The sequence below is a fragment of the Leucopleurus acutus genome (assembly GCF_964270905.1).
Source record: "Leucopleurus acutus genome assembly, chromosome: 11".
Taxonomy (NCBI): domain Eukaryota; kingdom Metazoa; phylum Chordata; class Mammalia; order Artiodactyla; family Delphinidae; genus Leucopleurus; species Leucopleurus acutus.
In genome coordinates this window covers 57,394,465-57,407,583 of record NC_139152.1, presented here as the reverse complement: position 1 = coordinate 57,407,583, position 13,119 = coordinate 57,394,465, and the positions used below count along the sequence as shown (strand labels likewise).

At 34.3% G+C, this 13,119-nt stretch overlaps 1 protein-coding gene across 4 annotated transcripts in view; it reads right to left on the bottom strand.

The window, feature by feature from the left end:
• CNOT2 (CCR4-NOT transcription complex subunit 2) overlaps positions 1-13,119 on the bottom strand; it is a 111,249-nt gene that overhangs the window by 26,298 nt on the left and 71,832 nt on the right. For 3 of the 4 annotated variants that reach the window (XM_082851016.1, XM_082851017.1, XM_082851018.1), the window contains exon 4: positions 7,576-7,642. In XM_082851016.1, coding sequence (XP_082707142.1) covers positions 7,576-7,642 — 67 coding nt within the window. Of the gene's footprint in view, positions 1-7,575; positions 7,643-13,119 lie in introns of those variants that run through there. The other variant, XM_082851019.1, reaches the window with a different exon arrangement.

The following is a 13,119-nucleotide window of genomic DNA, read 5'->3' as shown; positions in this document are numbered from 1 at the left end:
GAAGGTATTTATCCCCTTTTTACAGACAAGGAATAAAAGAATGATCAAAAAAACAGTTATAAGGCAGTTTAAAAGGTTACAGTTTTGAAGCAAAGTTTCCTTTCTATTTGACAAAGTGATAGTAAAGGATAATACCATATTAGAAGGAATACATGAACATATTCTAAGTAGATTCCTATTTGGCAGGGTGCTAAACAAAGAATGAATTGAATTCTTTATTGATCATTTTTCAGAAATCCAAAAGAATGACCTAAGAAATGTTTCCACGAATTACTTCCATTGCACAAACTGATTAACAGCACATTCCTTAAATAGTTATGGCATGATATGCCATGCTTTATTCAATCTTTTGCTAAAGATTAACAATATTAATAATAATACAAGCTATAAGAAAAAAAATACCAGCAACCAAATCCTTGAATACTCATACTTAAATGAAGTCTCCTGAAATTTTTAAGGAGAAGGGAGACAATTTTTAACTGATGCAAGAGGGCTTAAAGTATCCCCCATTCCATTCCCAAAGCAACTACCTTCCCTAAACTCACTGTCTTGCCCACACATAAAGGGCAACCATTTTCTTACCTCCAACCTGTCCCCCTGTCTTCTTACCTCCAACTTGTCCTGAACCTAGCCGGTTCATCTTCCTTGTAACACTATTTCATTATACAATTTCCTTCATTAAAATCAAAGTATTTTAGAGACAGAAAAGTCTCCAGAGAGTATCCAACCAAGTTACAGATGAAGATCATTTCAACTTAATTATAGATGAACTAACATCAGGCATTAAGCGATTTGCCCAAGATCACAAAAAATGAAGAATAAAAACCATGATCCAGGGACTTCCCTGGTGGTCCAGTGGTTAAGACTCTGCGCTTCCACTGCAGGGGGCATGGGATTGATCCCTGGTCAGGGAACTAAGATCCTGCATGCTGCTGATGCAGCAAAAAAACCCAAAAAACCACACACACACAAAAACAAACAAACAAATAAAACCATGATCCAATTTCTTGACTCTAATTTCAATACCTTTTTTCAACCAATCACACTTTCCGCTTCTTGAAGTAGTTGCTAACCTTCACATCACGTGGGAAACTGTGACTTAGTCTGGGTCTGGGAAATTCATGGGCAGTGGGATTTTTTAAACTCTTTAGGTGTTTCTAGAAGGGCAGTCAGGGTTGAGAATCACTGTTCTAAAATTAAATCCAATCACAGTGTAGTCTTTAAAATGCTCTGTCAAGACCCAAAAGATTCTTCTAATCTTTATTTTTCCCAGCTTTATTGAGCTATAACTGACATAATACTCTTCTAATCAATTTTAATACTTTACTCACCCCAATACAAACTCTTTTTAGATACCACATACTCGACTTACAATCTTCTTTGTAATTTCCCTAGTCCCCTCCCCAAAATATGCCCCAGTATCTTTACTCATATCCTTCTCCCAACCTAGAATACTTTCCCTCCTCTTGTTCTACAGAGATAAACAAGACTATTTAAAAAAGAAAACAAAACAAACCCAAAAAACAAACTGCTATGATCAAGGTGTTTACATGCAGTACATGTACACTGTACTTGGTGTATATGTGGGGCAACGCTCAGACATGAAAGCAGAATGAATCTGGGATCAGAACATGTTTCCTAGACAATACTGTACATGAACTGAATAATGAAAGAGACCTAGCCAGGCATTTGGTGGTGGTGATGAGGAGTCAGGGGAATAAAGATGTCACACCAGTTTGGTCTGAGAAAACTGCAAGATATATGAAAATGAGGACAAGTAATATGCCTGGAGGAAGAGTGGGCTTACCTTCTGGATAGTAAGGATGTATGAGACAAGCATGGATGGAGCTAACCTGGCTTCAAAATCGTCAACTATGAGAAGTTGCTGCTGTGTTAGAACCAGCCGGGAGTCCCAAACATCTGGCTGGATCTTTACAGCAGGTGGCACTCCATCTGTGGAACAGCTGTGTGAATCTCCTACATATACTTTGCACTCCTCCTCCTCAACCTAAGTTTGCATGATACATTAGCAGCACCCTTTCACAAAGTAATGCAGGTCTCTAACCTTAGAGATCATCCTTGATCCCTCTCTTTCTTTCATATCCCACATCCCCAACTCATATTAGCTCTATGTCCAAAATATCCCAAATCTAACCATTTCTCAACACCTCTAGCACTAGTCCAAAGCCACCCTACTTTCCTGCCTGGACTACTGCACTAATTGTCTTTCTCTTTTTCTTGTCACTTGTCCCTCCTCCACTCAGTCCATTTTCTACACAGCAAGGTGATCTTTTAAAAATGAAACTGTATCTTAAAATCCTTCCCATTAAACTTAGAATAAATCCAAATGCTTTACCAAATCTTTACAAGACTCCATGACCTGACACCTGCTACCCATTAACCTTTCACTTTCTTTGTTCATTATACTGGCCCTCTCATTCATCCTTTAACACATGAAGTTCATTCTTACATTCTCATGAGTAAGACCATTTGCATTTGCTGTTGTTTGTACCTGAAAAGCTCTTCCCCAGATCTTTCCAAGGGCTTCCACTTCTCAACAGACTGGTTTCCATTCAAATACTACTGCCTCAGAGACAGCCTCTTTGTCTGCTCAAAAACTATTGATCCCATCCACTCATCCATTAACCTGACAATTTTTTATAGTACTTATTATCAGAATCATATTATTTATTTACTAAGTAAATAAATTTATTTGCATGCTTATTCTCTGTCTTCCTTCATTAAAATATAAGCTCCATGAAAGCAGAAACATTGTTATTTGCCATACTCTTCAATCCTGGAATAATTCTTCACTCATGGTAGGTACTAGATAAATAACACAATAAATCCTATCATAATGCCTTAGTCAGCAGACTCTTGGAATCTGTGGATTTAACATATGCAGTTTCTACTGTGTGCAAACTGCTTTCTAGGGTCATGACATTCAGTAAGTAATATGTAGCATCCAGGTTTCAAAGAAACTGCTGTTCTCAACTCATATTTACTCATAGTAAAACTTACAAAGTAAGGCAATCCTGGCTCTACTACTTACTCCCTAGGCAAGTCCCTTAACCTTTAATCAGGTTGTTGTGAAGATTAAATGGGTTTACATTTATATCAAGTACTTAACATAGCACCCGACACATAGAAAATACTGAATAACTATTAGCTTTTGGGGAGTGAGGGTCGGGTGGGGGGATGAAACATGCTTATGGAAAGAAAATCAACAGGTGGTCCTAAAGGTAAGATAAAATGAGATAGTCTAATGAAGTAATAATGGTTTTCACCTATAAATAGGTGTTTTCTGGGGGAAAAGAGTATGTTATAGCTGTGTTCTTGAACTTGAAAAGTAGCAAATATCTTGAGATAGATTCCATAAAATTGTGAAGATTTGTACTTCTTGGCTGAAACCAATGTAACAGCCTAATAGATTTCCCTTGTCTTGATAAAGCAAACCACTCAAAAATTTATCCCACGCTGTAGATTTTGTTCCCACTACTAAAACAACCTTACTCATAGTCTCTTCAAGGACAATGTTAAACATGACCTCATCTGTAAATCCTGTCCTGATCATTTAAGGTATGTGATTACTCCTACCTTTCAAGTACCCAGAAAACTCTGTACTTCTTCCTCTATTTTGTAGGAAAAATAACTTGTGTATTTATCCTACTAGATTATATATAAGGACCATATCTTGTTCATCATGCATTCAACAAACATTTAGTGAGTGCCTATCGTGTACAGAGTATTGAGGATACAAAGGCAATGAAGACGTGCAATAAATAAGCACAGCAACACTGAAGGCGTATATACACTGTACAGAGATGGCATAAAAGAGAATGCTCTTTCTACAATACATATGCAGTCTCTAGCATGATGCAATATATATGGTAGGCACTCAAAAATATCTGTTAAACTCAATTCCTACTTCCTTTTTGAACCTTTCCCGTACCACTGTAGCTTACTGTGCTTTTCTCTCCAATCCGCAAGTCTGTCCGTATCATTCAACATGATACCTTTTAACCTATGGTATTTAACACTCTGCATATAAATATGTCTTGACCTCCCCAACTATAAAATGCTTCTAGAGAGCAAGAACTCCCAGGGCATTCATTATTAATTCAAGTATCTGTTAAATGATCCTATTTCCTGAAAGCTACCAAAATGTGTCACATGCCTAGCTATACTGTCAACAGCATTATTTATGAACCATTCCACCTGTGCTCTGGTTCTCCACAAAACAAGTAGCTTTCATATATGTATTCTTAAAACAGGAGGCCAAAGGGATGTTGTTGAAAGCATAAGGCTATGCCACTGCTTTTAAGCCAGGAGTCCGGATCCCAGAAAGAGAAGTTTATTTCCTTTCCCAGCTAGTGGTCTGGGTCCTCTGAGAATTTCAGATACAAATGTATATAATGGATTCATTCAGACAGCTAGTTAACCTATGTGGCTAGATTATAGGCATATAAGAAGTACTCCTTTGGGCTTCCCTGGTGGCGCAGTGGTTGAGAGTCCGCCTGCTGATGCAGGGGACAGGGGTTTGTGCCCCGGTCTGGGAGGATCCCACGTGCCGTGGAGCGGCTGGGCCCGTGGGCCATGGCCGCTGAGCCTGCGCGTCCGGGGCCTGTGCTCCGCGGCGGGAGAGGCCACAACAGTGAGAGGCCTGTGTACCGCCAAAAAAAAAAAAGTACTCCTTTTTCTCAAATCCTCCAAGGCCCTAAATCCTGTTGGTAAGAAAGAAAAAGTCACACCAACGATACTACCACTTAATTTCAATGCATTGACTATCCAGGGAAATTAATCCCTGGCTCCCTGTTCATTCTCATCTAGTACACAGCTTCAGGGAGCCCAGGGGTCTTTAAACCTAGACAGTGTACTTAAAATCTTACGCAAAAGTAGAGAACAAGTAGAGAATATCATGCAACTTGAATACAAGATTCCATTCACCAGCTTCTACAGTTACCACTTGATGCACAGTAGTCACATAAACCCTTGATGAAAAGTTACATATTTGGATACAACTATACTGTACTAGAACCCATGATCACACAAGCTCCTGATCCAGCATTTTCTGGGTACCCTTGTGTACTATACAATCACTTCCACCCAAATCTGGTGAAAGCTTTAAGCAGCTCTGTATCCATTCCAAGAGGAATTCCTTCCCTTGGTTTAAACTCAGTGAGTCTCAGTTTTGGAGAGGGCACTCTTCCTTCTCCACCTCTAATCTCTCTAATCATCAAGAACACAAAACAGATAGTGAACCTCCATTTTAATGGCTCAAATTCCTACTGAACTTTGCCAATCTGAATACAGAGTTAATGGTGGTACTCAATACACTTGGGGGGCAAAAGAACTTTGTAATATCAAGCCTAATGCACAATTAAAGTTAGTTGCCATAAGAATAACATCATGAATCTATTCCCACCTACTTATTCTATCTCCCCATCCTTTATTAAATAAGGTCAGCCCCTCAAGTTTTATCTTTCTGACTTACTTATACTACCGAAGCCCTGACCCTCAAGTCCTACATGGTAGCTGGTGTTCTCTCTGAGAAGGTGTGTGTTCAAACTACTTACCAGCTGAGAGACTTATCTGGCCCTGTCAGTTCTATCCTAACAGACAGTGACTAGGAATTCAGGCTCTGTTTTATTTTATTTTACTAGTTGTAGCTTCTAGATCTGTGCACTAGAAAGGAATGATTGTACCCTGACTTGAGACATTTCAGTTTCAGTTGATCTAAGGTTCATTTTTTAAAATAAGTTAATACCTACAATGTCAGTTAAAAGAGTGAGCCATGAATTGAAAATGCTGGTTCATCAATGCCATTTATTATACTAAACTCCAACAGGAAATATCTGTCATATGTAACTTCTTTTTAAATTACTAAGTACCTTAAAATACTTTTCCTAATGAAAATAACTTTGCTCATTTATTAATCTTTGTATAACCTTAACCATCAGCACAATCATGTACACAAATTAAGTCAATAAATGTCTACCTTACCAATGAAATAACTATATTCCAAACCTAATCCATTCTATAACTTAGCCCAATTATAACTTCACATTTGTAGGTTAAAAAAATTAGATCAGATTTTCAAAGTCCATATAGCTGATTATATTGTAAAATAATTGCCATTCTCCTTCATTAAATAACCTTGGCTTCTCAAATATAACTTTTCTCTATTCCACTATCTACTTTCTGCTGTGATAAATTGTGGGCTTTAAAAAGAAAGGAATGTAAGTTCTTTGCAGTTTCTCTATAGAAATAAAGGGTAGCTTTAAAATTTAACTAGATATTTCTAACGTAAGGGTTACCAGAAAGGTGAAAGTAGTAGGCTTCAAACAAAAACAGTCCAAATGAAACAAACTGCTAGCTAATAACAGTCCCTCAATAACTAGAATGAACATTTGCTGATAAATAAGCAACATCTTTTTTGTGTAATAGAAGGCTTAAAAATGTTTTCTACTTAACTAGAGGAAAGCTAGTATCTGTAATTAATAATTTTCCTTACTAATTCTGTACTAACAAAATTGTGTTTCATAGCAAAAAGAATGCCACAAGAGGTAGAGAGAAAAAAAATAGATGGAAACTATATTTGTCTAATAAGTTTTTTCCCCTTACTAAATTTCAAAATAAAATTGAAGGGTAAAGTGGTATGACAAACTACTCTTATATCTATCAAAACTTTGCCTTTTATTATACTGGGAAAGAGTTCCAAATCACATAACTGATTTTTATTTGAAGGTGGTTAAATTATTTGGTCATCAGTTTGTCTGCTTTAGTTACCCTATTATTCTGTAATCTTTGATGGGAATTTACATCCCTTTTAGCACTCCCCTCCCACTACAGAGATGAGAGATCAGCAGCCTCTGACATTAAAATATATGACAAATCTTATTAATATATAAAAGTTTGGAAAATTAATTTAAAAAAGGAAAATTTTATAATTTAGTTTTATAAAAATTATGTCATAATAATAGTTAACATTTATTGAGCGCTTACTATGCGCCAGGCACTGTGCTGAGAGCTATAAAAGTATTACAACACATAAAAGAAATAAAATCTTGTATATGGAAAAAGCTTTGAACTATTAGTCAAAAACAGAGATTGTATACCCAGACTGAGCCAAAGTAAAAGAAGTATTTGCTAAACAAAGAGAACATTTCACAAACTGCTAGGTAATGGGCTTACATTAATAATAAGACCAAAAAACACAAACAAAACAACCTCCTTAACTGACCAGTCAAAAAACCTTTAACTTCCTCCAACTGAAAACATAGAGAATGTCTGTTTTTAATTTGTTTAGCAAATCTTCTTCAAAAATACTGCAAAGGAACATACACATACAAAAGATGAAGAAATAAATTTTGATCTACCCTGTATCCAAATAATCTTGAATTAGAAAGGTCTGAAATAATGAGGTTTTTCGCTAAGTAAAATAAGAAAAACTGAAAATTAAACACCTTTCCTTTTAAACCCTAGAATAAACCCACAAGGGCAGCATTATTCTTTATTTGGTAGGTATTTTTTTTCTTTAAATAAAGTATCCCAGAATAAATACAAAATTCTTACTTTGTTGCCCGTATAAACTTGCCCCAAACTGAGACAGCTGACCTGATGTAGATGGTGATGCCAGCATCTAGAAACAAATTAATTATATTAGAGCATAAAGAAAGTACACAGAACATTGCACTGACACTTTACAAATCTGTACAACATATCATAATATGTGAGAATCAAATCCATATTTCCCAATCTTCAGAAAAACAAAAACATTGCATAATAAATTCCATGTTACTTAAGAGCGTATCACAATTGCATGACATCAAACTATGCAAATAAAATTAATTTTTGATTGCTACAAAGTTTTTTTTCCCCAGTTACTCTAAATGAAACTATGACAGCATCATTACCTCACTTAAAAAAAAGCAAACTAGGCTAACAAATACATGAAGACAGTACTTCAAAAAGTCTAAATTTAAGTAAAATTACTTGATTCTTAAATAATATATTAAGCTAAATTCTAAATTCAGTTTATTAAAGTTGAAAATAAAATTACCTAAATAAAAAAGTTTTTATTTTGTAATAGTTACTGATTTTTATACAGAAATGTGTATCAAATGGGTAGAAAAATCTAACAAACATACACACAACCAGGTACGTGGAGAGGTGATACAATACCAAAGGACAAACCCAAAATACTTACAAATATGTATAGACATGGTATATAATGTACATTGCATGTACATTCATGGCACTTGTGTACAATGCCTTTCAATTTTTTGCATCATCTTTTTTTCCTAGAATAAAAATTCTTTGAAGCCATGTTATATTCATTTTTTACTTCTTCATAGAGACTAGCACTGCATGTGGCAGTGCTATAAAAAACTAGATACTTAAACTGAGTAAATGAAAATGTGTACGTGTAAGTGCATGTCTGTGTATTCCCTGTCTTATATTAAGCAACCATCAAAACACCGTAATTAAATAAGATGAGCTGCGTCATCAAAAGGGTTGTAATCTAGTGGAAGGACAGAATGAATTACACAACTAATTATGTTCCAAGGCACAGTGTGGTAAGTGCTCTTAAGGAAGTATAAAGTATCACTGGAGGAAGATATTTCTAAAAAAGGGTGAGGTAACAGGAATACTTTGTAGAATGGTAACATCTGATGTGGGTACAGATGAGGGGTCTTCCAGTGTGAGACTATGCAGTGAGTGCGATAAAAGTTAGTGACATGATTAGAATACAAACAAAATAAGAAACGTCAGTGACTGAACAATAGGGTAATTAGGGAAGGGAATTAAGGCCTACCCTACGCACACTTGGGAATAGAAGAATGGGAAATAAGAGAGTGATGGGACCAGATGCAAAAGGTCTTCTTAAATGTTATGCAAAGCTGGCTCTAACTATGGCGATAAAGAGAAAAAATAATTTTAAGCCAAGAAGTGACATGATCAAACTGTGCTTTGGGAAGATAATTCCAACAGCAAAACTGGATGGAAATGGTAAGATACTAAGCTAGAACAGGAGAACTGCGACTATGAAGGAGTCCTATTGAAATGGTTGAGATATAGGGGAAAAGAGATGGGTGGAGAATCACCAGACAGGGAACTATCAGAGGCCTCTCTGGTTTCCAGCGAAGAACTGGGCTGACATTGACCGCAGTAGGAAAGCCAGGGGGAAAAATATTTAAACAGTAGAGGTTTATACAATATACATTTCCTGCTATTTTCATGTCAAAATTCTAAACTGTTTTAATTATTCTGAAATTCACAGAAGTTTTTATACAACAGTAGCTTTAAACTAATGACATACACCAGACTCTTCTGGGGTTGGGCTAAGTTACTAAACACAGCAGTATTTAAATATAGTAACAAATTTTCTAAAAAAGCATCAAACCTTATAAATATTCCTTCTGAAATCTGGAGGGTATACAATATAAACAGTTAAACTGAAAGAATACACATTTTATGCCTGACCAAGTTATTTTGTTAGGTACAATTATCGTTACTATTACCACATAACCGCAAATATTTTAAGCACATTAAAGGTTCATTTCTAAATTGCAAGAACAAGATCAAAGAACATATGTAACATACAATGAAGCTTTAGTTGGTGACAGAAGGTAAAATGTTTATAATAAAATCCCTTAACAATCATGATTTTCTGTTATCATTATAAGCTATAAACAAAAGTAAAGGAGTATAGTTTCCAAAGGCTTCATATAAAAGATGCTGGCCAGCATGAATCCATGACTTAGAATGATCCATAATGTGAACATTCTAGAATGGACCACTAAAAATTTTACTTTTCCCAGAAATGTGTATGTTTATTGAGCACATAACTCCAAAGAACAGACATTTTATAGTCTACTTTCTCACAAAGGTTATACATCCACAAGTGAGTTATAGGTATGCCAACATATCACTCCTCTCAGCACCGGGAGATAAAGTAGAGAAGATGACACAACATGAAGGTAAAGGGGGAATGGCTCCCTGGGCCAAATATTTGAGTCGAAGAGCAGCACGGTGACCCATTTACCAGTATGACATATTAAAAATTATCATTTTCTCTATGTGTGAGTACATGAAGGTTAGTAAACAATGCTTTACAGAAACATGAAAGCAGTTTGTTTAATGGTTTATAACCTTCAAACCATCGAAGTAAAATAAGCATTGATCAGCTATACAAACCAATGTTAAAATGACTGCTTCAAAATGTGTCAAAATGCAAATATATAATTTCTTATAAAATCAATCCTAGTGGTATATATTTTTAAACTCTGAAAGCATGATTCATGAAGTATATCAGTGCTAAAAATGGATTTTAAAATGGATTTAACATACAACGAAGGATTATGGGGTAGAAACGCTATTTACAAGCGCAAAGAAAATACACAAGAAATGTACTCTGGCACAGAAATAACTACAATTAACAGACGACAGAAAATTTATATATTTTTTTAACTGCTGAAAGTTAATTGTATAAAGGTAAATTTCTTAGAAAAATATAGAACTTTAGATCAAGAGACGTATTAGAGTAGGGAATATAAGCATAAGTGGAAAGAGCCCGGCTTTGAGTCAGAAAAAAAATCTAGGTTTGAATCCTGATTCTGCCTCTTACCTATGGGAGAGCCGAGCCTCTGTTTCCTTCCTGTAAGATGGAAATAACACTACCTACCTTATAGAGTTGACGTGAAGATTAAATTAGATAAGATATACACATATTAAGTGTTCAATAAATGGTAGCAGCTGCTGCTAGTAATCTAATCTTCCTCCCAATGCAGGACTCTCATCAATAGCAATCAGAGGGGCAGCCTTAGGGGAATTTATTGAATAGTACCCTAATTTTATATTCATTTTTGCTTAAGAAGCTAAAGAAAGAAGTTTATCAAATGAATTCTAGATAAAATAAGGAGCAGAACTTGTGTTCTTAGAGGGGGAAAATAGTAGAAAAAGATTAAATGTCACACAATCAGTAGAATGCTGAAACCAATAAGCAGGTTACTGTGTTCCCAGTCTAAAACCGTTATAACAACTATATTCTTCCTCATTTCTCAAACAGTCTATAATACAACACTTCATTCAAACGACAATAAAGCAACTAGAAGAAACAGTAATGTAATACAAGTTATTTTCCTGACTCAACAAAGAGCTCCTTTATCCTTTTGCTTAATATACAGAATATCAAGGAAATCAACAAGTTAGAAACTGTACTTCTAAAATACTTCCACTGTTACTAGATATAATTCTGAAATCCATGACCAAAAAAACTCTAAAATTATTTTGTTTTACAAAATGTATATTTGAAAAACTTAATAACAGGCCAATCTGGCTCCTTCCAGCAATCCATAACAGGAAAGAAGTGTTAATTATTCTATCCCCCTCATGGTTCCCAATAGTGATCACCTCTCGCAATTACTCCCTCCAATAAAATGTACCTTCAATCACAAAACCTATTTCAAGAAACATTAAAATCAGTATGGTCAAGAAATAATTTTCTACATAAAAAATGACTTCAAAATGCAACAAAGTTTTATTAAATAAAAATTCCCTGACCACAAAAGCAATTTAAAAATGAAATATATAAGTTTTTAAGTGTTCCTTAAAAATTCATTGTACAATATACTTAAAGGTATGGTGATAATATAATTCCTAGCATTCTGTTATTTATTCCAGGATGAAAACAACAAAGAAATATGATTTTGACTATATCATATCTACAAACAGAAAAAAAACCAAAGAAAGTTTTAAATCTAGACAGAATCTGAAAAACATTTAAAAATTAAAAACAGTATGGTTAAAAAAATAAGAAACCACTGAAGTCAGAATGAAATCTAGTAAACAAAAAGAAAGACTATTAGAAGATAATATATTAAAAAGACCAAAAGAAGAAAGGGACAAGAGAGGAAGCAGGCAGAAAACAAAATAGTCAGTAAGTCATAGGACCTGGTAGCTTATGTAACATACAATGAAAATCAATGAAAATCAATGAAAATCAATAACAAATTATGAGTTTACCAGATATTTCAAGTAATTTTGATTAAAGCATTAAGTTTTCAAAAATAACATTTTCAGAAAGTATATATGTTGAAATAGTCAATGTAATTAATTCCTATAGAATATTTAACATTCAGAACATACTAAAGAAAGTATGGCAACGAAGATCTCTATATTATATTGTGTGAATCTTAGGTTAGAGCCAAAGCACAAATTTAAAGGTATATTAAAGGCTCTTAATATGCATTGCTAAACTGTTTTCTACAAAGTTTGTATTATTTATGCTTCCACAGCAGTTACTTCAATGTTCCCTCACAGATAATGGCTACTCTTCCACTTAAAAACAAAAACCAAAAAACCAAACAACAACAACAAAAACCCTCTTTGCTAGTATGAGAGGAATAAAATGGTATTTTCTGACTATGATTTTTTATGATTGTTATTACTGGATGAAAAATTTTCTAATTATTTTTGTAGATGTATCAAAATTTGTTATATCTTTTAAGTATATCATTTTAACTCCCTTTATAAATAGGAGTTTATAAAAACTGCCTTTTTATCTTTAAAATACAGAGTTTGAAGATTATTTAAATGGCAATGAATTTAAGAGATTTTAGAACACTGCCTTCAAATCGTTTGACATTTAATTCTAATTTCTTTAAAGTCTGATTTATTTACATTTAACTCTATTAGGTTATTGTTGCCATATAAAAATTTGACATACTTATATACATTCAAATTAAAAGTTTTAAAGGTTATTTTTGAGTTTTTTAGGTAAACAATTGTATCTGCAAATAATATTAATTTTGTTATTTTCAACATTAATTCATTTCCTTCCCTTTCTCTAACAAAAAGACTCAGTAAGAGTCCACTATCTCCTACACCTTATAATAAGTTCTAAGAACACAGCAGTAAACTAGAGAGGCAAGGTCCTTGCCTTTGTTAAACTTAAATTCTAGTGTAGTACACAGGAGAATAAATAATTAATAAATACACACTTCAGGAAGAGATAGTTGCTGTAACTGTTAAAATGCAAGAAAGAAGTTAGGATATAGTAGTAGTAGTAGTACTGATAGTATATACAAGCTACTTAGGAAAAGAGTGATCAGAAAG